Source organism: Podarcis tiliguerta (assembly GCF_965153285.1).
Source record: "Podarcis tiliguerta genome assembly, chromosome: 14".
Taxonomy (NCBI): Eukaryota; Metazoa; Chordata; class Lepidosauria; order Squamata; family Lacertidae; genus Podarcis; species Podarcis tiliguerta.
The window spans coordinates 30,598,791-30,624,253 of NC_139547.1; the positions used below are offsets into that span (position 1 = coordinate 30,598,791).

A 25,463-nucleotide genomic window follows, 5' to 3' on the forward strand; every position below is an offset into this window, starting at 1 on the left:
GTATTCCTCTTCTGTGCAGCTGAAACTGCAGCCTGGATCCTGTCCTTACCCCACAGGTCGTGATTACTGGATCTTTAAACACACTGCAACACAGCTGGCAGCAGAGCTTCACTGAGGGCTGCTCAGCAAACACCAGCGGCTCCTGAGCAGGGAGAACAACCAGAAAACAAAGGTAAACAAGGGAAGCTTTCACCCTTTTTGTTCAGATTCATCAACCTTGCGTAGTACAAGTGGTGAGGTTGCAGAGTGCAAGAGCCAAGAACAATTGGCAAGCAGAAAACTAAGTCCAAGCTCAGGCTTTGTAAAGGGTTTAAATCAGTGCTTCCCAAACCTTTTCAGGCCACGAGCCCCTTGATTGCATAAACCCATCCACAGTGCCCCCCACTCTACCCTATTAAAAGCATTTTTCAGAACAGCGGTTTGCACAGCCCATTAAAGACAGAAACACAATAAAATTCAAAACTGTAACAATTAATTGCACATTTATTCAAAATCCCATCAGGACTATTTAGCTTATATAATTCAACAAAATTAACTTGCTCCAGTAATACCAGTTTTCCAATACCAGCATTTATACCTCTAGAACTGCCCCCTGCAGCCCTTAGTGCCCCCTAGTTAATCTCATTACCACTCCCACCCCCAAAGGGATGGTATCACCCCCTTTGGGAACCACTAGTTTAAGTCAACCTGAAAATAGGACTAAAGGTTTATATTTGCACATCTAAACAAACCTTTCGCTGCTTGTGACTACAGCCAACAAGAGATAAACGGGTTAAAATGCAATTAAGATATTACAAAGGTCCCGGATCTGGTTTGTGCCTTTTTGTGTGTGAATAATTTTTATAGCATGGTCACAGTTCTGAATTCTATACAGGTCCAAAGTCTGGATCTTAGGAAAACTCTTCCTGCACCAAGGCTGTGGTAGAGATTTGCATTTCGTAAGTTGAGCTGGAAGCAGGCTAACCAACCTTGCTTCAGTTACCAATCACCTGATAAATTTACACAGCATTGCTATTTATCTTCCTTGGCCACCAATTACTTAGGTCATGGCTGCCACATTACACGCCTTTCCTCTATTTGGCAGTTTATAAAAGCCCTTGGGCTCTTTCCTCTGCATCTTTTTATGGAAAACTCTCACCACCACCACCGCCAACAAGCCCCAAATACCTACTGGCTCTTCCTCTTCCTCATGGAGAGAGAAAGTTGAGCGCAGGGACATGTTGGACTCTGAATGCAACGAGCGGATGGAGATGGCAGAGTCAGACCGGCGTGGAGTGCTGATTGGTGGCTGCAGAGAGAGAGAGAAAAAGGACAGCAATTTAGAGTCACATGTGACAAAACACAGAGAAGGCTCTGCCATGCTTAGCAGTTGGTCTGGGGTTTGGGCACTGTGGGAGATCCCAGAAAACTCTTGCTTACACACATAAGCGAGGGCTGTGTGTTCTTTGGACTAAATTCATATCAACATTCTATGCCAATCAAAGCTGGATTCTGCAACCTTTCTAAGTTATGGAAATTAAGCAAGCCTGCATCTCTCTCTTTTTTTGCATTCTATTCTGCATTTTTTTACTATGCAGCAAATTTATTCTGCTTCCATTGTTCACAGGGAAGGTCAGCATCTTCTAGACACTGCAAATATTTTCTGCCTCCTCAGATTTCACCAGGTATTGTAGAAGATTTTCAAGCAATCATAAAGGGCTCAGCAACTGCCTTTTTCAAAGGTCTCATCTCTACTCCAATACCGAGATTTGCAGGAAGCTGAATTTTTGTGGCTTTTCTGCAAAATCCACATATCTTGTGCTGAACTGAAACCAAGCTTCCATTTCAATGGGTGGTTCCTCTGATTCTGGTAGTAAAAGATGGTCTGCAGAATGCCAATTAATGCTCTAAGCAAACAGAAGGAACCCTACAGCACCATTTTTGTAACAACTACAAGTTGTTCACATTTTAGGAGCAACAATAAAAACCCTGCAGCTACTTAACATTTAGTGATATCTGGGTGAATTTGGGCCTCAGCAATGAGACAAAGGCAGGAGGAGACAGAACAGATTTTATTTAGTCTGCAGAGCTGTTTCCTTTAATACCTCACCTGAAAATACATATACACACTCCTGCCCTCTGTAAATCATCTCATTTTCATTTTATGCAAGCTAAATGACTTGCAGAAAACCTGCTTCTTTCAAAAGAAATGTTAAACTGCAAACTCAAGCTAGACTAACCTCAGACAAGTGTGAAACAGCTGCTGGAAAGTGCCTACTTCTGTCTCAATATTTGATGTTTCTGCATATCGGCTCACCTTCCTGGCATGGAACTTCTGGGTGCTTGGCTGGGCTTCCTTCCAGAAGCGCCAGTTCCCGGCTAGGATCCTTTACCCAAAGGGTAACATGCTTCTCTCATGGGTGCTGCTGTTCCTAAGAGCACTTGTTGTTAGGCTGCCTCTTTCACTTCTGCCAAATTTCTTTGCGTAGATGGTTGGAGACTTCCTCCTATTCAATTCAGTCCGGGTTCTGCTTTGTGGCTTTCCTGTTTGGCGGGAGAGCCAGCTGGGCAGAAAGCCCACCAATCGCCAGCCTCGTTCTGGCTGCAAGTTTTCTGGGACTGGCTCAGGAAGGGATGTTCTGCCAGTGGAACCACACGCCCCTCAGATTTCTAACACAGCATTCCTCAAAGCAGCACCAGAGAGGATCTCTTGAGTAGGGGGCCTGGGTGGGTTGCTTTGGGGGTTTCAGAAGACACTGTCATTTGAACTGATTTGGCAGTTAAATGGCAATGGTTAAACGCCAAGGAGCCAAGTATGACTACAGAAAATCCAGATAGAATAAACACAAGAAGCTGCTTTATAGCGAGTTGAATCAACTTGTCCATCTAGTCAGTGTTGCCTAAACTGACTGGCAGTCTTTCCTAGCCCTATCTAAAGATGCCATCGGGGATTGATCCTACCACCTTCTGCATGCAAAGCAGGTGTTCTACCACAGAGCCATGGGTCTTCCCCAGAAATCAAACCATTGTGGTCTTGCTGACCTAGTGTTGTTTACACAGACTGGCAGCAGTTCGCTAGAGTTTCAGGCAGGGGGGAAATTCCCAGCCCTACCTAGAAATGATGGAAATTGAACCTGAGACCTTCTGCATGCAAGCAGACATTCTGTCACCAAGTTAGAAATCTTCCCCAATACTTCTCAGACTAGGCAACCAGCAGGTTGTATTATACAAGCCTCAAAAGGAAATCCAGACCATGAGTAAGACGGATATCACAAGTCAGGGCACAGCTCTTATGACTGTTTCATCAACAAATACTTATTACTTAGCAGTAATGCTCTGGTAACCTTCAGGTTATTCTACTGAAGATTGGGAATATACAGTTCAGAAAAATGCCTGAACTCTGCTAACTGGAACCAGTCATTACTCTTTTTTAAAAAATGTTTATGCTTTTCAGGTTTATACATTTCACTAATTTTTTCACAATCATTTTAACATTTCAAAACCTGACTTCTTTCCCCCTCTTTCTGCAGTTCCTTAAATTTATTTTTTAATATCTTCTGCATATCCAAATTAACTTAATTTGCTCACTTATTCATCTACTTTAAATATATACTCTTATAAAGCTGCAGGTTATTACAATAATACAATTTTTTCCATTACTCTATTTTTATTTACAGGCATACGTATAAGTCACCATCACATAAAAAATCAACAAACATAAAATACAGAACACTTGACCAACACTGAATTGATTTAGATTCTCCCAAAGCTCCTGGTGAAACAAATATTTTTCAGGAGGCCTTTGGTTGAAATGCTGCCCACGCTTTGGAAACTGCTCTGGGCTCCTGTTCCATTGTTAGGCCCAATTCAAAGTGATAGCCTTGATCTTAAATCCCTCCATGGCTTGAGACCAGGGTACCAAAAGACTCGCCTGTCTCCGGTTATGTGCCTGCCTGTATTTAGGAGACCATCTCCAGAGGCCAGTCTCTGGGTTCGCCTGCTGTCTGAAGCCTTTCCCAGCCTGGCACCCCCAGATGTTTTGGGTACTGCTTCCATCATTCCTGACCACTGGTCATGCTGGTTGGGGCTTATGAGAGTTAAAATCTAAAACATCTGGAGGGCGGCTGGCCAGGGAAGGCTGATCTGAAGTATGGTGGGTGGCTCCAAGAGAAAGGGCCTTTTCAGGGGTGATGCCTTGGCTTTGTAACACTCTCCCCAGACACCTTCTCCAGTTTCTTTACATCATGCAGCCAAGACATTGTCATTTTCCCGGGCATTTAGCTTTTGTTGATCCATCTATTACTTTTATGCTGCTTCAAGAAAATTGCTATTAGTTTATTTTTATTAGTTGTTATTATATATGTTAATATTTGACCATAAAACCACCCCGATTGATGGATGTGGAATACACTGTAATTTAAACAAAATGAAACAGATTTATACAATGAAATTCATACTACCAGGTAGCATAAAAGGGCTACCTCTTCCCATACTAACCCTGCCCAAACCTCAAGATCTTTCCATGAGGGCCTTCTCAGAGGTCAAGTGGGTGGCCACAAAGGGTGGGCTTTCTCATACAGGGCACCCTGATTATGGAACTCACTTACTCATGGGGACCCACCTAAGATACACCATGTTAACTTTTAGGCTGTTGGGGAAGATGTTTTCAATGGTTTGTACTTTTAACATTGGAAAGAAGCTGTATTTTAAGCTCTGCTTCTCTCTCTATGGTTTTAATGGCTATTTAAGTGTGTTACTTGTTTATTGATTTTAATTCAGCCAGTGCATAGTATATTGTTGTGTTTGGTGTGTGTTTTTAAGTGCAGCATAAATAGCGTTGGGACAAATATTATGAAGGGTGGAATATAAATGCCTTAAATTAAGTATAGGAAGCCAGTAGCCATCACAATAGTTATTGCAGATGGAAACTGAGACAGTCACAGCACTTGGCTGATAATTACCAAGCGATCTTGCTGGGCTGATGGGGCTGATGAAAGATTTGAAGCAGGGATGCTCAGCCCACAGTGCCTCTATGATACAGTAGTTCAATATGTAGAGCACTGGTGGGAATTATTGTTTAATATAAAGGATTTCAAACCCCATGCTTTTTCAACAAAAACCAGAGTGACATACGTTGCCCAAAATCAGATTAGGTCATGATAAAACCCTGTCTACATCAAAATAAAAATGGAAACAGCTACACAAATCTGCAAAGCAAATATCCATATAAACGAGGGGTTGGGGTGGAAGCAGCAGAAAAGGGCACAACAGAAGAAGAAAAGTCAGCTGTCAGCACAAAGGTAAGAAGCAACACCTTAAACTTGGCCCAGAAATGAAGAGATAAGCAGTGCTGATGGAACACTAAGCTAAAGTATTCAAACCACCACACCCCAGACAACAGCAGCTTTTCACACCAATTGACATTTCCAGACAAAGGGCAGCTTCATGTTTCAGCAATCCAATCTGGAGGGATGCTAGGCCTACAGCTTGATTTTGGGGGAGGGGGGGGGCTTGTGCTTTCTACTGTTACTATAGCATTGTGACCGGGCAAGCCTAAGTGGGCACTCTATGTGTGTATACACATGAGAATACTTAACATATTGCTCTGCACTATCCAACCGATGTCTGACTGAAGCCATCTAGTCTCATTTATTCTTCCAGCAGCCCTGTGAAGCAGGCTAGGCTGAGACCATAGTCCGAAGCCAGTCAGCAGACATGTATTTGTTGGAAAACTGCAGGTAAGAAACCATAACAGCACAGGCGAGGTCTGCACCCTGACAGCTGCAAATACATTCCCTACCATGGAAGCCTCCTGCTCAAAGTCCATGGAAGCAGACAGATATGAACAAAGTTAGGAGGTCTGTGGGTGGCACAATCCAATGGATCAGTGTTGGGCTTATGTACCTACATTCTATTTCACACAGCATAGAATTGATGGGCAGAGGAGCACCTTCTAGTGGTGTTGAAGTGAAGGGAACAAAAGCAGGCAACCAGAAACTGGGACTTGAAAACATAAGTATGGGAACTGCAGGGTCCATGATAGCAGCCTGGCAAAGCCACCTCCCACAGCACTAACCCCATTCCTCTCCCAGCTGCAAGTGACACTTCATGCCAAAGAACGTACCATGCCATCGTCCTCATCGCGAGGGGAATAGGTGAGCGTGCTGGAAGAGGAGGGTGTCCGGCGATGCTGTTTGAACGTACTACTCCCGTCCGCTAAAAGAAGAACCAGGACAGGCATCTCAGAAATTCTGCAACTTCTATACACCAGATCAGATGTCTCTAGAAGAGCCTTCGCCAACCTGCTGCCTTCCACCCCAGCTGGATTGGCAAAGGCTGCTCTATAATCTATCCATAGATCAATTTCCCAATGAAGCAGCTCGGGGGGGGGGGGGGACAGCAATTCCCCAACCACACACATAAAAGAAAAAGAGAACAAAAAGGAACAAGAGCTTCCAATTCCCCTCCATAGGCTTTTAACCCCGCAAACTCAAAAAACAGTTGAAGATGAATGCTCCTACTCTTAGCGGCTGTTGGCATTACAGCCACACATGGTATGTGTATTTATTAAGCACTCCCAACTGGTGCTCTCAATTGGCTCCGCCTATGAAAGATTTCTTTAGCTTGCTACAGTGGCGTAGCTAGCTGCTTGGGCGCCCGGGGCAGCACAAATGCTCTGCACCCGGGGGCGGGGCAAGCCACCCATGGGGCGGGGCAAGCCAGGGCAGAGCATGCTGCACGGAACCTCCATGGAGTCCGCAAGCCCCATGTTGCTTTTTCGGGCAGAATGGAGCCTGCAAGTGCCCGAGTTACTGCGTCACTCCCCAGGAGAGATGTGTGGCTCGGGCACACTGCAGGCCAGGCCCCACGGTCACCCCCCTCAGTTATGACACCAGGGGCGGTCCGCACCCACCGCACCCCCCTTCCTACACCACCAGGCACACACTGTTGTGGTGTTTGCCTACTGCAATTCATTGGCGATAAATAAATCTGGCTGCTTCCATCAACTCCACAAAGTACGACAGACTATTGCAGTGTGTTCTACATAGTATTACCATTGAAAACAGCATGGAAACCACAGCTACTGAAGAATGCAGAGGCTAGACTGCTGTCAGGAACATTGTGGATCATATAACACCAGCCCTAAAAGAACTGCACTGGTCTGATTTCAAGGTGTCAGTGCTAATGTTTAAAGCCCTAAATGGCTCTTGGTGTTGGCTGTTGGGAAAGGGTGCCTCTCCCAGTATATTCTCCCATCAGGCGGGGAGCACCTCTCCTCCATAACTCACCTGTGGGGTTGAACATTATGTGGACATGTGAGAGAGGACCTTGTCCACTGTGATCCAGTTAAACACTTTCACACCATACATTTCAAACACATGGCTCCCCTACAAAGAATCCTGGGAACTGTAGTTCACCCCTCCCAGAACTACCATTCCCAGCACCTTTGGGGAAAGTCATGTTTATAAATACATGTTGTGGATGTGACATAAGATGCTGCGGGGTTTCATTGTTCAATGCACAGAAGCAAAATTATAACCCTTCAATGCAGTGTGATAATAACTAGAGATTGCTCAACACTGACCTTTGGTGATGGTAGTCACTGCAGAAAAAGCAGGCCCAAAAGTTGTCTCCATTCTGGTCTGGAAAAAGAGAGGAAACACATCATCACATAATCTGTCCTCTGCAGACTGAAAGCACCAGTTAAACAGGGTTAGTAAAAGGAGGGGTGACTGGATACGACCACAGACTGTCAAGAGAAGCATAGCCCATTTTTCTGAGAAATTCAGAGAGTAAGCTAACAAAAGCCAGGACTCTAAAGGCCCACCCCCAAAATAATCTTGCATTCTCTTACCCCGTTAGTGTTTTCTGAAGCAGCACAGTTTGTTGTACCACTGGGGAAACGATTGTAGCGGGTGTTCTTACTGGCGCTCATAATCTAACCCCACATTTGAATGTTCTAAACGCTGCCTCTGGTAACATAAAAATAAAGAACATTGTTAAAGGACAATATACTTTATTTATAATCAATCTCAGACATGCAAAAGGTGCTGCACCAAGCCTGTGCACAGCTGGCTTAAGAATATTTTTTAAAATAACTTAATATTTTTAAAAATAGCACAATTATTGCTATTATTATTATTCATAATTATCTGCCTTTCACTCTAAGGTCCCAGGGTGGGTTGCAACATTTAAATACAATATTAAAGCAGTTTAAAACAACTGACAAGCACAGAAATAAGGTGGGTCCTAAAAATATACATCTCAGGTGTCAAAGGCCAGGATAAAGAGGTGTGTCTTCAATATTCACCAGAAGCTGTATAATGAAGGTGCAAGGCACACCTCTGTGGACAGGGAGTGCAACAGCTTAGGGGCTGCCACAGAGAATGCCCTCACCTGGCCCTGCTGGCTTGAGCTGATGGGCACTGTACTCCAAAATATTTGGAGGGTACCAGGTTGGGAAACAGCTGGAAAGCTCAGTCAGTAAAACATGAGAATTGTTATCTCAAGGTCATGGGATTGAGCCCCATGTTGAGCAAAAGATTCCTGCATTGCAGGTGGCTGGACTAGATGACCCTTGGCATCCCTTCCCTTCTATGATTCCATGATCTAAACGACAGCTAGGTAATTGTCTGAACTGGTGAACTGTATGGCTGATTTGCTCTCAGACCAACTTCTACCCAGGTAAAGATGGAAGATGGTGGGTCCACCTGAAACACTCCCATCATTTCTCCAAGAGTCTGACTGGATCAAAAAGACAAAAGGTTACCATGTAAACAAATGCCAAAGGAAGCCGGATCCAGCCCCTCCAGAGGGCAGATGCTGGATGTGCTTCTCCTTGATACAAACTTCTCTCAGGGGTTGTGCTCTGGCAGAGCTTGGGAGGAGCTGGAGGCTCAGCCTTTGCCTATACACACAGCTCAGGGTTCAATCCCCACATGTCAGGTGGCAGGCCTAGGAAAGGAAGCGGTACCTAGCTGGCAACTTATTAGGCTGCTCTGTGAGCCACCTAAAAGCCACCTAGGTGCTTGGACCTCTCCTTGCGTGGGCTGGCTCCTTGGAGGAGGCACAGCTAACGCACTTGGATCTTCTGTTGCAAAAACATTTCTCTTCCATGTGACCTGAGCCATATGTGGTAAGAGGCCAAGAGCAAAACCTTGGATCAATTAAGGGAGCTGCAATTCCTGGACTCTACTTGCCCTGTTCAGCTCAGAAAACGACAAGGCAAACTGTGGAGCCGTCAACACTGTAACAGAGAAACTAACAATTCATTCTTACAAGAGCGCTCAGCATCCAGGTGCTTTCTCTTTTCCCCAGCTCTTTAAACACTTTTTACTAGGTTCAAATTCTCAAAGCAGCCAGTAATGAAACCAAAATAAAAAAGGGCATGGGGGAAGAGGGAAACAAAGGAATGTCCCCCACCCTGTATAGCCTTGGTTTGAGTTGGATGCTAAAATTGTGGCATATGAAATGGTTTCGCTACTTCCAAGCTAAAATTTTACTAAACACAAAATGAAGGTGTACTTCAACCAGATGAGACAATTACATTCTTATGAAGTTGATGGGCAAAAGGTTCAAGATCAATATAAAGAGGTAGTACCTCACTCAACGGGGAGACGGGTGGCGCTGTGGGTAAAAGCCTCAGCGCCTAGGGCTTGCCGATCGAAAGGTCGGTGGTTCGAATCCCCGCAGCGGGGTGCGCTCCCGTTGTTCGGTCCCAGCGCCTGCCAACCTAGCAGTTCGAAAGCACTCCCGGGTGCAAGTAGATAAATAGGGACCGCTTACTAGCGGGAAGGTAAACGGCGTTTCCGTGTGCGGCTCTGGCTCGCCAGAGCAGCGATGTCACGCTGGCCACGTGACCCGGAAGTGTCTTCGGACAGCGCTGGCCCTTGGCCTCTTGAGTGAGATGGGCGCACAACCCTAGAGTCTGTCAAGACTGGCCCGTACGGGCAGGGGTACCTTTACCTTTACCTTTTACCTCACTCAACAGGAAATTAACTTTGGGTTTTGCTGCTGTGAGAAGCAGCAGAAACCAATCACTTTCGTGGCATTAAAGAACAGTAGATACTAGCCATTTTTCTACAAAAATTCTCGCCGCAGCTATTAAGTAAACATTCTGAGCTGGTTCACACACATCACGTAAGAGTCAGACAAAATGTGGCCAAGCAGCCATGTTTACTGTAGGCTCTAATTTTTAAATTAAATGAGGTGTGTGGTGAGAGAAGCCTGCAACATCCTGAGATGAGTACAAGGGATGGAGTTGTGATGCTTCCAAAAAAGGCACTTCTTTCAATGCCATGAAGAAAGAATCTCTAGCAAGGGAGATTTACTAGGGATTACCAACATCCTTGGATTATTCATAGCAGCCTGGAAATGGGTTTAAGAGTAGCAGCCAAAGAAGGGATGAACTTTCATAGATTAAAAGGGCATGTAAAATGAAACAGGAGCTCCACAAAATAAACATGATGAAGGAACAAAAGTGGAAGGACCCCAGGAATAGGCCCTTCAGCATCTAGTTGAATGCTCAGCCATGTGGACTTTCAAACACAGAAAAAGAAGATGTTGATGATGATGATTTATATACTGTCCTATACCCAGAGGCCTCAAAACGGTTCACAGAACAAAATCAAAATACAAGACAACAAAATATATAATCAAAATAAAAACAACCCAATAACCCCCCCAAAAACCCCACATTTTAAAAGGGAATAGGATGTCAATCAAATCAACCAAAGGTCTAGTTAAAAAGGAATGTTTCTGCCTGGCACCTAAAGGTGTATAATGAAGGTGCCAGGCAAACCTCACTAGGAAAAGCATTCCACAGACACAGTAAGTAATTAAACAAGATATGACAGCAGAAAAACGGGGTGAGCAAATGATTTTGCAAGCCCAACAGGAATATAAGCAGGAAAGGCTTGGATTGATTTCCTGCCCCAAAAAAGTTGGGGCTGTGAATTTCTGACTGCTGTGAATCTAATTACCTCCAGCCAAAGATAAAGTGGCGCCATCTGGAGCAAATGTATGTACACCAACTGTGGAGAGGGGGTATGTAGAAGCTTGGCAAGGCCACCAAATGAAGTTCCAAAGTCAGGAAGAATGTGACAGACCTCAGTAATTTAAGGAATGCCTTAATTAAGTGATTTGCACAGCTTGAGAAACATGGCCCTATTTTTTAAATGCACATCCTACTATTTAATGCTATTTTGCTCTTAGGAGTGTTTTGTTTTACTTTGACCAATCGAGGATCCTCCTGGAGAATTGGTCATAGGCAAGATCTAATTAATTTTTCCTGACTCATTTTATAACGGTGGCTTGACTGTAATGATGTGTGCCTTGTTTATATCTTATGGAAGGGTTTTTATTTTTTTGTTTCCCTAATTAAAGTAATTTTTTAAAAATATAGGTAAAGGTAAAGGGACCCCTGACCATTAGGTCCAGTCGTGGCCTACTCTGGGGTTGCGGCGCTCATCTCGCTTTATTGGCCAAGGGAGCCGGCGTACAGCTTCCGGGTCATGTGGCCAGCATGACTAAGTCGCTTCTGGCGAACCAGAGCAGCGCACAGAAACGCCGTTTACCTTCCCATCGGAGCCGTACTTATTTATCTACTTGCACTTTGACATGCTTTCGAACTGCTAGGTTGGCAGGAGCAGGGACCGAGCAACAGGAGCTCACCCCGCTGTGGGGATTCGAACCGCCGACCTTCTGTTTGGCAAGTCCTAGGCTCCCACAGTGCCACCTGCGTCCCTTTAAAAAAATATATATATACTTTTTATTAAAGATTTTCTTGGTTTACAACAGTACATGCATTGCCTTTTTTTTCAGGATGTAAAGCCTTTTCTACAAATCCGTTACATTTGGTATGAGAGAGTTTAAAAAACAAAAATAATATTCTGATCTTACCTTTGGAAGAAGACAAGCTCTCTTTCTGCAGAAGCACCTATCCAGCAACAGTGCCCTAGCTCCAGGAAGGAGTGATGGCCACCAAGTTGGATGGGTAAGTCCTACTCTCTTCTGTTGGAGACAGCATGTCTCTGAATACCAGTTGCTGGGAATGACAAGCAGGGAAGAGTGCTGTTGCTCTCAGGTTCTGCTTGTTGGCTTCCCACTAGGGCATCTGGTTGGCCACTGTGAGAACAAGATGCTGGACTGAATCACACCCCCCCCCACCTTGATCTGATCCAGCAGCTAGTCTCTTCTGGTGTTCTCTACTCCCAAGACTGTACGTGCTAAGCCACCTTCTAGCCTGCCTGTTCCATCAGCAAACCAAACCTCTCACTTTGCACTAGGAACACAAGCAGTTTGAGCAGCCTCTTGCCACACAGCTGGCAAAGAAGAACATGCAGCCCTACCTTGAAGAGGTGGTGGTGGAATGACTGGATCCAGGTCCCACGGCCTGCCTCTGTTTGGAAAAGACAGCTGTGCAACTCAGGGTTGTGCTTTTTTGTTTGTTTAATTTACTTCTATGTTTTTGCCAAAAATAAAAAATAAACTTGAAATAGTAAGCTGAAAGAATGAGCTTTCAGTCAGTCACATTGCTGATGGCAATCAGATGCCAGAGAGGAGGTGGAAGCCATCCACCTCAGTATATGATTAGGAACAGGGATAAGAACATAAGAGCCCTGCTGGGTCAGACCAGTCAAGGTCCACTGAGGCCATCATTCTGTTAAGAACATAAAAGCAGCTCTGGTTGATCAGAGCAAAGGCCCCATTTAGTCCCACATCCTGTTCTCACAGTGGCCAACCAGATGCACCAATAAGAATCCCACAAGCTGGGAAGGAGTGCAACAGCAGCCGTCTCCCCATTTGTGATCCCCAGCAACTGGTATTCAGGAGGCGGCTGAGCAAAGCCACTGTGACTAGTAGCTATTGACAGCTTAATACTCCATGAATTTGTTCTCAGTTCTGGCCAGCCAGATGGATATGGCCAAGTGATGTGCTGGTCCATAAGAAACCTATGCCATTTTTTTGGTCATAGAATTATTTATATGGATTTATTTACATTTAGACTTCCTTCTCCCTGCCCCCTTATAAAATCTGATGTACTCCAGTAGTATTTGTGTCCTCCTGTTTCCTTTGCTGCAAGTCTGTTTACTCAGAAGAAAACAAACAATTACAGGACTCTAGAATGAAGCGGAGTTACTCATGGTGAAAGAAAGGAAAAACCCACAGGGCTCTCCGTTTCCTGCATTTGTTGATCTGCACTTAGAGGCCACAGATCCAGGCACTGTCGTGGGAACACTGACCATAGCCCATGAAACTGCTTCCTTAGCCAACTTCTGCTGCAGCTCATGGGCACTCACCAAAGCTGCATCAGAGAAAATGGATCTGTCTCCTGCACCTTCAGACTCAAGCCCAACAAACTCTAACACAACAGAATCACCTTCAATTGACAAGGCAGCTTGGTTTGACAAAAGCTGCAAATTATCAACACAGAGATTATTTAAGTAGACATGCTAGTTATCAGCGGGGTTGTCCTTCGCTGAGAAAATACTGGAAGGGTACCACAAAAGCTCTTCAGTCAAGAGTGCAGAGCCTGCAGCCATCTTGAGGTCTCAAAACCACTCAGAAGTATCACCTCTTGGGCAAAATTAAACAGGGTATGAGGAAGGCAACTGAGGGCTCACCTATGTTTCTCCCTGGGAGCTGGCTATTTTGTCCAAGTTTCACCCCTCCTATTGTCTGGGAATAGAAGAAGAATGGGCAATATTCTGTTCTTTAGATGTCACTGAACTGCAGTTCTGATCATCCCTGGCCACTGGCCCGATGGTGTCTAACAACTGAAGGGTCACAGGTTCCCCAGATCATTACCAGTTTTATGAATACAGGCATGTTAATAGATGAACCTGAAGGACTGCTACTGGATCTGTTCCAGAAAATGTTGCTCAAGCTTGGTCCAGCTTATGCTGGTGGCAGCAAAGATTAGTTTAGCCCAATTATGGAATACGGAGGAAGGGAAATATTCCAAGCATTTAAGAACTGGTTAAGTAAGCTGTTACTATCACAGAAAAGAAAGAAAATAAAATTTCAGACACTAGAATCAAAAGCAAGACTGCCAGCCCGATACTAAAGTAAGTGAATAAATCTCAAATTGCTAGCTGCCACAGCAGACAGGGTACCAAGGATCTTCCCCAAACTACACCAGGAAGCATATACAGTGGTACCTTGGGTTACAGAGACTTCAGGTTACAGACCCTGCGAACCCAGAAATAGTACTTTGGGTTAAGAACTTGCTTCAGGATGAAAACAGAAATTGTGCTCTGGCGGCCCAGCAGCAGCGGGAGGCCCCATTAGCTAAAGTGGTACCTCAGGTTAAGAACAGTTTCAGGTTAAGAACGGACCTCCAGAACAAATTAAGTTCTTAACTCAAGGTACCACTGTAATCAGTGTTAAATAAGATCAAGAGAGAACCTAATGTATTATTTACAACAACAAAAAGATAAAAATTTTAAAAATATAAGCTTACATAGACTGAGAAAGGATGGAAACTAATTCACATCTAACCCCCTAAAAAACAAATCCAAGCCAAGACACTCTGCACTGAAATCAGTTCACAATTACTTCCTTAAAGGTATTTCACATGTGGTTGTCAGGCTGAGTCACCTGGGCATTTTACAATGCTGCCAAAGAAACAGCTGAACATTTTCATAACTCAGCATTGAAGTAATCCCTAAAAAGTGAAAGCTGGCTCTCAGCATTTTTATCTTTTGGGTTTCCTGGACACATTGGCAAGGTCACCACTGGAAAAAGGATGCTGAGCTAGAGAGACCCTTGATCAGTTCCAACAGAACTCTAGTTATATTATTGATTATGCTAGCACCACTAGGTATCTCCCATCCCTGTGCAGTTAAAGCTGTTCTCCCATGCCGCAATCATCAGTACTCAGAGTACATTTGCTATGCTGCTGCTGCTGCTGCTGTAAATGTGTAACTTGTGAATGGTGCATGCAAAACCTTACATGAGGCCTCTGTCAGGGGCTCTGGACTAATCTGCTGCTCTAGGTACTTAAGGACATGTCACTCACATTTCACATGCTTGCTGCATGAAATACTGGTCACATATACCCGTGGAAACTGATGCATAGGGCTCATCTATGATGCGCCAACTTAGCAGAAAGCCAGAAACAGCCCACATTCATACTGGATGCACCTGGGCAGTGTTCAAAATTAGTCAGGCGGCAGGTGCATTTTGCATCTGGCTATCAACTACTTGTGACCAAGTGAAGATGCCTAGCAGCCAGGATGGCACCTGATGTCTCCACCATCTGGAGGTGCATCCTGGGAATCATTGTATTTGGATCTGGACTGTTCTCACATGCTAATACCCCATTCTGTAGAATGCTATCAGTTATATTTTATCTGTACAATTAGGAATGAATTTCTGGAACCATAATGTTTCTTCTAGGTAGCCTGAGCAGGAGCAGTAACCATTAAGAAAAAGAGATCTGATCAGGCCAATATATATGAGGACTGTCGCTGGATCAAGGGACTTTTCTGCTTTAAGTTGTCAAAGCTCTTAACCTAGCTGAATGTTGTCATCTGAACTAGCCAGATGTTTCACTGAGAATCAGACTCAGTGCATCCTTTGAAAAATAACAATTTAGACTGAGCCATGTTACGCAAAAATGGCAACTAGACATTCCGTTTTGGTGACTGCAACCCTGGTTTAAGGAGCCATTTGGTGCACAGCTTATATATCTGAGTTTCTAACACTGCACCTGTACATTAGGAAGGTCTAGACGCTTGCTAGTTATTGCTGGGCAAATTACAGCACACTGCATTCCATCCCCCAGCACCATTTCACAATCCACCACAACCTCGCCTCCTTGCATCTCAAAAGGTAACAAAATCAGAGAAGCAAGAAAATGATAGGTGATTTTCAACTGTTTGCTTTAACTTTGTTCTAAAACCAAATTAAAAAGCAGTGCACAAGGCTAACCTTTGCTTCAGCTGGCCCAAGAGCCCAGAAAACAGCTATAGCACTTCATCCAATGGGTGAAAGACCAGCTGGCTTAAAGAGCTGCCCTGAGAAATGAAAACTCTGAAATCACTGACATTTACGCCCTGCTTGTACACAAAACCTCCTAAGCATGAAAGGGAAGTTAAACAAAGCCACTATGAAGCACAACCGCCCATAGGCAGAACACTGCACTTTCCTCCAAGGAAGGAGGCAACAGTCAGAATGAGTAGGAATAAAAAGCAGCAAACAGTTTAACACCAGTCAGAACCAGGACACCTCAAACCATCCTTTTGCTCAGGCACCTAAGAGTTCAAAACCTTCTACAGCTTGATTAAGAGCTAACACAAAACAGGAACCTAAACAGTTAACCACCTTGGGAGCCTGTGAGGATGAATAGTGGCATCTAAGTTGGAAAAATAAAACATGAAGGTTTTTCAAGTCCATAAACTGATTTGAGCTCAAGTTATTCAACTGACACAACTGATTCCAATTCTCTCTGATCTAGGCAGCAGTTTAGTGATCTGCTGATGGGCTCACACAGAGCCATAGTATTTCCCCAGTGAGAGCGAGAGAGTCCACAGAGGAAGTATTTTACCTCACATGCAGACCGAGAGCTGAATCATGCAGAACACTCCACAGAGAAGATCTCAGGCAAAGATTTCCCTCTTTCAAAATGTCTCTTGCATGCCTGCTGGCCTCTGCTGTAGTCTGCTCTCTCAGTGATGTAAATAGGAAGGCATGCAGAGCAATAGGCGATATGTAAATTCATCAGGAAAATCCCCTACCAACCTCAGCCAATCATCTAGCACTTCCTCATCTCGGCCATTCCCAACAGGCTTCAGCCAAGAAAGGGAAGCCCTCCTTACTCATAGAAGGGCAAGTGTTTCTTTTTTAAAAAGCCCATCCATTTGGAACATATCAAGGTTTTTTTAAAAAGCAACCCATGAAATACATTCTTGCAGCCTGCAAACTTTAGGCTGAAACAGTAAGTTGCTGTAACACTTGTCCTAAACTCAAGGAAGTCCACCGTAAAAATTATAAAATCAGAATCTCATAAAAAGACTAAGGCTGTGTACCCACTGTACATTTAAAGCACATCACTGGTCCCACACCTGCCAGGAAAAATAATCAAGGGAACTATAGTTTGTTATGGGTGCTGAGAATTGTAGCCCTGTGAGGGGTAAGCAACAGTGCCCAGGATTCAGGGGTGGGGATTATTTATGGTGTGCAGGCAGACAGAGCAGGAGTGGGTAACTTATGACCCTTCAGATAGTATTGGACTCCAAACCCCATCAGCCTCAGTCAGCAAGGAATGATGATAATTGTAGTGAAACAATATCTGGAGGGTCACAGGTTCTCCAACTCTGAAGTACACTGCAAAGGCCCTCCAAATCTGGGGGGGGGGGGGGGTGCTGGAGTGCTTTGTGTGCCATCTGCCTTGAAAGAGATACTGGTGTGCCCCACCTTAGCACTCAGAAGTGTTAAATAACTACTGTCCAGTCACAAATACAGTGGTACCTCTAGTTACAAACTTAATTCGTTCCAGAGGTCCGTTCTTAACCTGAAACTGTTCTTAACTAGAGGCGTGCTTTCGCTAATGGGGCCTCTTCCTGCCGCTGCACATGATTTCAGTTCTCATCCTGGGGCAAAGTTCTCAACTCGAGGTAATGCTTCCAGGTTAGCGAGTTTATAACCTGAGGCGTTTACAACTTGAGGTACGACTGTACTCACTTCTTGGACAGGGTGCCTGAAAAGGCAGTGGCAATCCAGCTGCAGGCCGTTGTATGGATCAGACACTGCCTTGGTTGCCCTGAAGTAGTTAGAGCAGTCAGTTGGGTGCCCAAATGGACTGCCATCCCAATCAACACCAACATTAAATATATATATATATATATTTAAAGTGAGTATGGTCAAGATTCAAGTCTGTGGAATCTACTTTGTTTTTTAACATCTAGATCCCTGAGATCTGCTAATTGTAATCTGGCGTGAAGGACCAGAATTAAAGAAATCTGAACCTCCAAATTTATTTAGAATACCAAAGGTGGGGGGGGGGCCATTCCTAATTCTGATTACCCTCCCCCAACAAATCTTTCTTCATTTCACTATTATAATGTGGGGTTGCATTTTGCTACAGTTATTATAGTTTACAGCTATTATATTACGTTATAGGGAAAAGGAGTTTATTTTATTCTAACATATTATATATTATGTACCTGCCAATCTACAAGAAATTGCTCAGAGACCTACCAGAAATTTCAATATGCTTTCTGCCCACTGATTTAAAGCATTTTTGTAGTGCTCTTCAACAAAAAAACCCCAGCAAAACCCCTCTAGAAAATAAGACAATTCACATCCACAGGCTTACAATCCAAGCCAGGACACACAAGGAAAGGGCACAAGAAGAGAAGAAACAAGCAAACTTGGGCACCAATTCTTGAAGACAGCATTATACAGCCATGCTAGAAGGAGCTGATGCATTGGTCAAAGATGAGGGATTCAAAGCCCTACTTAACCATGTACACTGCAATGTGACCTTGCAGCCAGTAACTATCTTTCAGCCTAACCTACCTTACAGGGTTGTTGGGTAGAGAAAAAGGGAGGAGCGGGGAGGATGGACGACAATGACAAAGAATACGATACAACAACAACAGAATCGCAGACCTTGGGGCCAGTAACTAATATTCAACATAGCCAACTTCACAGGTTTGTTGTGAGGATAAAAATGGAGGGGCAGGCAAAAATATATATATTCTGCCATATATATTGCAGTATGTATATGTGTGTGTGTATACTGTATATATATAATCTCAATATCCTTATTATGCTAAAAAGCACGTAGTAAATGAATAATGCTACCTTAGCCTAACCCACCTCACAGGGCTGTTGTGAGGATAAAATGCATTTGGGGGTACGAAAAAGCCACGTATACCATCTTGAGCCCCTTAAAGAGATATAGAATATGATGATGATGATGATAATAACAATTTCCCTCCCCTCAGCACCTGGAGGGAGGGGCGCCCGCCTCAGGAGGCCCCTCCCCCTCACCACCCACAGGCCCTGCCCCTCGCGCTCTCACCTGACGCGGGGGAGTGGCGGGGGGAGGAGGCGGCCGGCCCAAGCGCGGCCCCCCGGCACATGGTGGCTCCCCCGCCTTCTCCCAGCCACAGTCCAGCTCATGCACCGCCAAGCGCCTGGTTGTCTGCTCCCCACCTCTGGGCCTCCCAGCAAGCCGGGCCGGAAATGACGACCACGTATCGCTCGCCGCGCGGGCTGCCGGGATTCGTGGTTTTTTCCTCCCAGTGAAGCGCTTCACCGAGATTCCTCTTTTGTGGCCTGCGGCCTACAGATCCCATGAGCGCCTGCTCCAGTGGCGTGTCGCGCGACCCTTCCGGCTGCTTTTTTATTGGTCTCTCTAAGAGGGCCTCCGTCTACTCCCCACCTTGATTTTCTTTTGCCTCTATGGCTGTGCCGATTTTGAGTCACGTTAGGCTTATCCAATCAAATGTCCCGAGAGAGAATGACAGCGGCGGGGGGGGAGGGAGCAATGGCGTGGGGTTGTAGACTGTGCCGGCCATTGGAAACAGAGTCTGTAGGTGGAGGAAGACGATTGGCTGCAGAAGGTCGTGCGACAGGGCAACGCAATTGGCTAGCGTCCCTGAGCAAGTACCAGCCAATTGGGAAGTGGGGCGAGTTTATAAAAGCCGATTCCACGAGCTTGCGCGTTCTTTTTCCCGCTTGCGCTCGAACTGTTGACGGTAAGGTTCGCTTCACGCGGGCGGAAAGGCCTGTTTCTAGGGCTATAGTGGTTAGTCTCGCTTGACCCAACAGCAGAACATTCCAAAAGGGGCACATCACGTGTAAACAGGCGCGGTTGTGTTTTTTATTTAAAATGTTTTATGTTTATTTAAGACCTGTTGAAAGCTTTGCAATATTACGAAAATGCTGTAAGGAATGGAAAACCTCGTCCTAGTGTAGAATTGCAGTCACTGTTAGTTCTACTCAGAGTAAAAGGTAAAGGGACCCCTGATCGTTAAGTTGCGAACGACGCTGAGGTTGCAGCGCTCCTCTCGCTTTACTGGCCTAGGGAGCCGAAGTTTGTCTGCAGAGTTTTTGCGGGTCATGTGGCCAGCATGACTAAGCCGCGTCTGGCGAACCAGAGCAGCGCACGGAAATGCCATTTACCTTCCCATCGGAGCCGTACTTATTTATCTACTTGCACTTGGACGTGCTTTCGAACTGCTAGGTTGGCAGGAGTCTACTCAGAGTAGACCCATGGTAATTAATGGACAGGGCAGTCTTTGGTCCAGTAATTTCTATAGCTATGCTCTGAGTGGGATTGACACTGGATGACACCCATGGTTTTTTAATCCCCACGTGGCAGTTTGTATATTTATACCCTGGTCCAGGGTCACCCAGTGAATTTCATGGCTGAGCAGGGTTTCCCCCCCCCCCCCCCGGTCTGCAACATTACTTAGTTGAGATCTTATCTAAGCTACTAGATAAGTTACATGGCCCAAAATTACGAATTTGGTCCCCAAATCCAGATTTGGATTCTGAAAAAGTTAAAAGGCCAGTGTTCTAACTGCTAGATCTCACAATTTGTGATAGGGTGAATTGCTTTTCTGGCAGCAGGGCCATGTTGTATGAGTTAATGAAAGTTAGAACTTTGAAGGAGGTGATTTAAACTCTCTTGTTCATGCCTCATATTTCTCATGGAATGGGTGATCTGCTTTAGATCCTGCAAAGGACCCTTTACCTTTCAGAAAGGGAGGATCTTGCAGCCGCTTGCTGCTGCAGATCATTCTGCGGCAGCATAGCAGGACTGTCATATCAATGTTGAGTGTTGGGCCAGTTCATTTTATGTGTAGGTCTCCAGTCTTGTTTAAGACTTTGTTGAGGCCTCCTTCCCTTGGTCTTTTTTCCTACCTGTGAGAAGCATTTGTTTTTCTGAGCGTGGCTAGGATGATTACAGAATTCTTCAAGGCATCTGGTTGGCCACTCTCAGAACGGGATGCTGGACTAGATGGGCCCCCTTTGACCAGGTCTGGGCTCCTTGTTAAGGCCTCCTTCTTTACATTTCCAGGTGTGTTTGCTGCCACTGAATGATATGAGCCCATTAGAGAGGGAGGAGCCTGAACTGAGATTTTGGAAAATCTGGGTGGGTAATCAGTTAAGCCCATCAGACAGCAGCCGATGATGAGCTCTTACTTTTCTGACACCTCGTATGAAAACTGGTTGCAGTTTACTGATTACGAGCACGAGCTGAGGCTTAAAAGCTGGTTTCAGAGAGGCACCTTCCTTTCAAGCTGGAACCATGCGCCTGTCTATTTAGAAAACAAAATGTATTATTGGCAATTAATTCAATCTTATTATTGTAATTTTCTTCAGGAAGCACACGGGAGAAGAGAAGAGACTATGTTGGTATCAGAAGTGATCAAGCAGGACACTGGGTTGTGCCAGGCCTTTATGGTGAGGTTAATTGGAGTTTTTAACCTTCATCCAAGAAAATTTACCAGACACACTTTTCATTGTGCGCTTTACACATAAGTAGACCTAGCGGGTGCTCCTTAGATGAATATCTCCAAATTTTAGCCTGTTACTAGTTAGTTTTCCCTTTGAAAACAAAAAAATCACCTGCGGCATAAAATGTCCCAGAAATATATTGAGTTTTGCCATTGGGATGCATTGACTACCCCAGCCAATGTTAGTGGATTGAGATAACTGTATTATTCCATTGTTTTTCTCATAGGAAAATGGCCAGCAAACAGAATATGTGGAGTGCCAATAGGTTGGCACAAACCTAATTCAGGTGTGTTGAATTTTTCAACTTTCAAATTCAAAAAATGAGGGGTGCTAAAAGTTGCAACATGACTTGGGAATTAAAAAAATATTTTGGTTGAATTAATATAATTTAGATTTGCTTGCTAAATAAGTACAGATATACCTCTGGTTAAATGTGCATCAGGTTGAGCGTTTTCAGGTTACGCTCTGCGGCGAAACTTCCAGGTTTTGCTGCATGCGCAGACACTCAAAATGACAGATCCTGTTTGCATCCAGAGGTACCACTGTACATACAAACATTTTTAACATTTATGTGGAATTCAATTTAATTTTAAATTTCTTATTTTTTAAAAAAGTGTAAAATTGCATAAAAATTAAAATAATTGTCAAGTACTTGCAGTTATAATTTGATTTTATTCTTTATTTATATACTATACATATTTTTATATTGAATTGTATATTACTGTTAAACATATATATAATTCACTAATGTGCTGTAGCTGTATTTGCTTCTTTCACAGATTGAAGAATCTTCATCATTGTGTTAAAAATTACTTGTCTGTCAGTGCTGCTACTACTACCGTCTTAACCAGTGGGAATTGACCTTCAATGGATTCTAACGAGAGAACAAGTCTTGGGACATCCACGCACGTGAGCGATCTAATTGGAACTGGCAGAGAATTGTTGCCCTCTGAACTCCCAACTCTGCGAGATGTTATGAGGTACGGGCTGCTGCTAAGAGAACAAATTGATGAGGGGGGCTGGGCGATGTATCAATACAGTGGTGCCTTGGTTTACAAACTTAATCCATTCCGGAAGTCCATTCTTAAACCAAGGTGTGCTTTCCCATAGCAGCAGGGGACTCAATTTACAAATGGAACACACTCAGCAGGAAGTGAAACATGTTCTTATTCCAAGGCAAAGTTCACAAACCAAAACACCTACTTCTGGGTTTGCAGCGTTCTTAATCCAAGTTGTTCATAAACTAATCCAAGTTGTCCCCCCGTTGCCATGGGAAAGCATGCCTTGGTTTAAGAACCAATCCGGAATGGATTAAGTTTGTAAACCAAGGTACCACTGTATATTGTTCAAAACCGGTTCTGAAGTCCACATTATTATAGCATTTTCATAGTATGTGATGTGGCAGTATATCATGAATCATGATGTGTGTGTGCTATGCAAAAATCATGATTTTGGAAAAACCGTGAAGCCAGTGCTTCTTTTGATTCCTGCGCAGTGCAGGCTCAGCTGTCCACTGTCATCTACTACTTACTAAAATTTTAGAGTTGCCCCCAAAACTGTATAGGACATTCATATCTTCTCCAGAAATCTTTGTTTAGTTGAAGAATACTATCATTGAGTTGCTTTTCATATATCGTATACATCAAAATTAGATTTTTCTTTTTCTTTAATGTTTTCCCAGATTATATGTAACTCATCATCGCCGTTCTTTGAGTTGTCCTGAATACCACCATTTGGTAGCCAAGCCCAAAACCAAAAGTGCTGTTTGGGTGCATTTTGGCTTGCCTGCTGATGAAAGTGATCGAGTGGTGGTTGATAATATCGCCATTTGTAAGATATGTTTGAATTCGGTATCTGCGAAAGGCGGAAACACCTCAAATCTAAGCAGCCACCTCAAGTTTCACCACCCACTGAAATTTAGGGAGTTGGCTTCTCCATCAAAAGACATTTCCACCGATTCGTGTAATGAAGCTGATGATCCTCCTGTTGCAACATCAGTTTGTGCTGCTGAGCCTGCAGTAACGGTTGCAGAAAATCCTAAAAAACGGCTGAAAACAACATTGGATGTTCAGCCGCTCAATTCGAAGGCACCGAAATCTTGTACTCAGGCAATCGTAGAGTATGTGGCTACATGCATGCAGTCTTACGACACAGTGGACCACCCAAAATTTATCCAGATGGTTAACACTCTAAACCCAAGATATAAGTTGCCCAGCAGAAAATACTTTGCAACCAAAGGAGTTCCAAAACTCTACAATGACACCGTGGAGAAAATGAAGAGAGAAGTAAGCCGGATAAAGGATACTGAGCTGGTCATCACTACCGATTGCTGGACATCAGTAGCAGGCACTCAATTTTTGGCAGTGACTGTACATTTCATATCAGATGAGTGGAAGTTGACTAATGCTTTCTTGGGCTGTAAACATATTTTGAAGGACCACAACTCAGATAATCTTTGTGAAATGCTCACAGACACATTATCAGAATGGGGCATAGATGTGAAGAATATATTTTGCAGTACAACTGATAACGGTACAAATATTGTAAAAGTAGTTAGGCAGCTTGGTTTAGAGCACGTTTCCTGCTTTGCCCACAATATAACTGTTGGGGTTAACCGAGCTTTAAACTTGACACAGCTGAAAAAGGCAGTTACAAGATTGAAAAACCTGCAGAATAGCATTAGCCATAGTTGGAAAATGAGAAGAGACTTTGCCAGATCTCAAGAGATACTTCAGATGGAGAAAGTTAGTTTGCCGAGTGCTTGTCCCACAATATGGTGGAGCACATTTAAGCTCTGCCAAACGTTTCTTGAAAACAAAAGTGCATTAAGTGAGATGTTTCTGGGTTATCCCTCCAAAAACCATTTGATGTTGGAAGAGTGTGATATCTCTGCTATACAAGACTTTGTGTCTGCAACGGCTGTGTTAGAGGACATCACCACGACTCTGAGTGGAAGCAATGATATCACTGCTTCATCTGTTCTGCCACTTTATAGACAAATTAAGAAAAGTCTCCAGCCTGATGAGGGAGACAGTGTGCTGCTGCAGGATATTAAATATGAAATTTTGGGTGCACTGTCAGAAAAGTATGAAAGTGCACCTATGACAACCACTTTAGGTCTAGCTTCGTTGTGTGACCCAAGGTTTCGCCTGCGGTTCTTGGAGGCTCCTGAGGCTGTCAGGCAGGAGGCCATAAAGAAGATGGCAGACTTGCATGGGAGTCTGTGTGCTGCTTCTACGGAGCCCAGTACTCCGCCTGCTCAGCCAAAAAAAGGGTTGGCGAAAATTTTTGATTTAGAGGAGGAAGAGGAGGACCTGGCAGAAGATGGATTAGCACCGTTGTCTGAATTGAAAGCAGAAAAAGAGCTAAGAAGCTATATGGCTATGCCAAGAGTGGACTTTGATGAATGCCCTCTGATGTGGTGGAAGGCACATGAGGCATCCTTCCCCATGTTGAAGGTGCTTGCAAAGAGGTTTCTGGCTATCCCAGGAACAAGTGTGCCGTGTGAAAGTGTTTTCAGCACAGCTGGCAGTGCTCTTCAAAGACAAAGGGCATCTCTGTTGCCAGAGAATGCTGAAATGCAAATTTTCCTGGCAAAAAATGTAAATTTTGTTTAATACATTTTCCTTCTGTAAATTTTTATCTGTTCTTTCTAGTGTTGCCTGGCTTATAAAAGAAATGCAAGTTTTTCTGGCAAGATTTTGTAAATTTTGTTTAATATGTTCTGTAAAATCAATTTTTGACATCTAATTGCAAGTGTAAAAAATTTCTTTGCTCTGGATTTGGCTGCCCGGCAGATGTTGGTTGCAAATAGGAAGCACCCTAAGGAAATGAAGGAACTGTGTGAAAGAACTTGCTTTCATTAGTGTTCAGAGACTGGTTCTATTGGAATGCACCACATGGGCTTGCCAGATCTGCCTGAGCATAACAGACAAGTCAAAAAGCAGAAGTGCCAAAAACAAACCCCTGTGTTGCAATGAGAACCAGGCACATAAATATGGACA

General features: G+C 44.1%; 1 protein-coding gene and 1 long non-coding RNA gene across 8 annotated transcripts in view; one reads left to right on the forward strand and one right to left on the reverse strand.

Moving 5' to 3' along the window:
- TRAF7 (TNF receptor associated factor 7) overlaps positions 1-19,154 on the reverse strand; it is a 33,844-nt gene extending 14,690 nt beyond the window's left edge. Inside the window, exons 1-7 of one of the 6 annotated variants that reach the window (XM_083414008.1) lie at positions 19,013-19,141; positions 11,881-12,025; positions 7,835-7,952; positions 7,565-7,622; positions 6,104-6,195; positions 1,172-1,288; positions 50-142 (exon numbers count right to left, since the gene is read on the reverse strand). In XM_083414008.1, the coding sequence (XP_083270134.1) occupies positions 50-142; positions 1,172-1,288; positions 6,104-6,195; positions 7,565-7,622; positions 7,835-7,915 (441 nt within the window). In that variant the 5' untranslated portion in view covers positions 7,916-7,952; positions 11,881-12,025; positions 19,013-19,141. Of the gene's footprint in view, positions 1-49; positions 143-1,171; positions 1,289-2,296; positions 2,794-6,103; positions 6,196-7,564; positions 7,623-7,834; positions 7,953-11,880; positions 12,026-16,531; positions 16,682-18,807; positions 18,878-19,012 lie in introns of those variants that run through there. The other 5 variants (XM_083414006.1, XM_083414005.1, XM_083414007.1 and 2 more) reach the window with 5 other exon arrangements.
- Positions 19,155-19,319: 165 nt separating this feature from the next.
- On the forward strand, positions 19,320-25,209 carry LOC310664677. Of its 2 annotated transcripts, none has more exons than XR_014505027.1 (5): positions 19,320-19,691; positions 21,325-21,405; positions 21,686-21,745; positions 22,239-22,439; positions 23,141-25,209. It is a non-coding gene; the product is annotated as an uncharacterized lncRNA (long non-coding RNA). The 2 variants fall into 2 exon arrangements; XR_014505028.1 differs by lacking the exon at positions 19,320-19,691 and adding an exon at positions 19,927-19,947.
- The last annotated feature ends 254 nt before the right edge of the window (positions 25,210-25,463 follow it).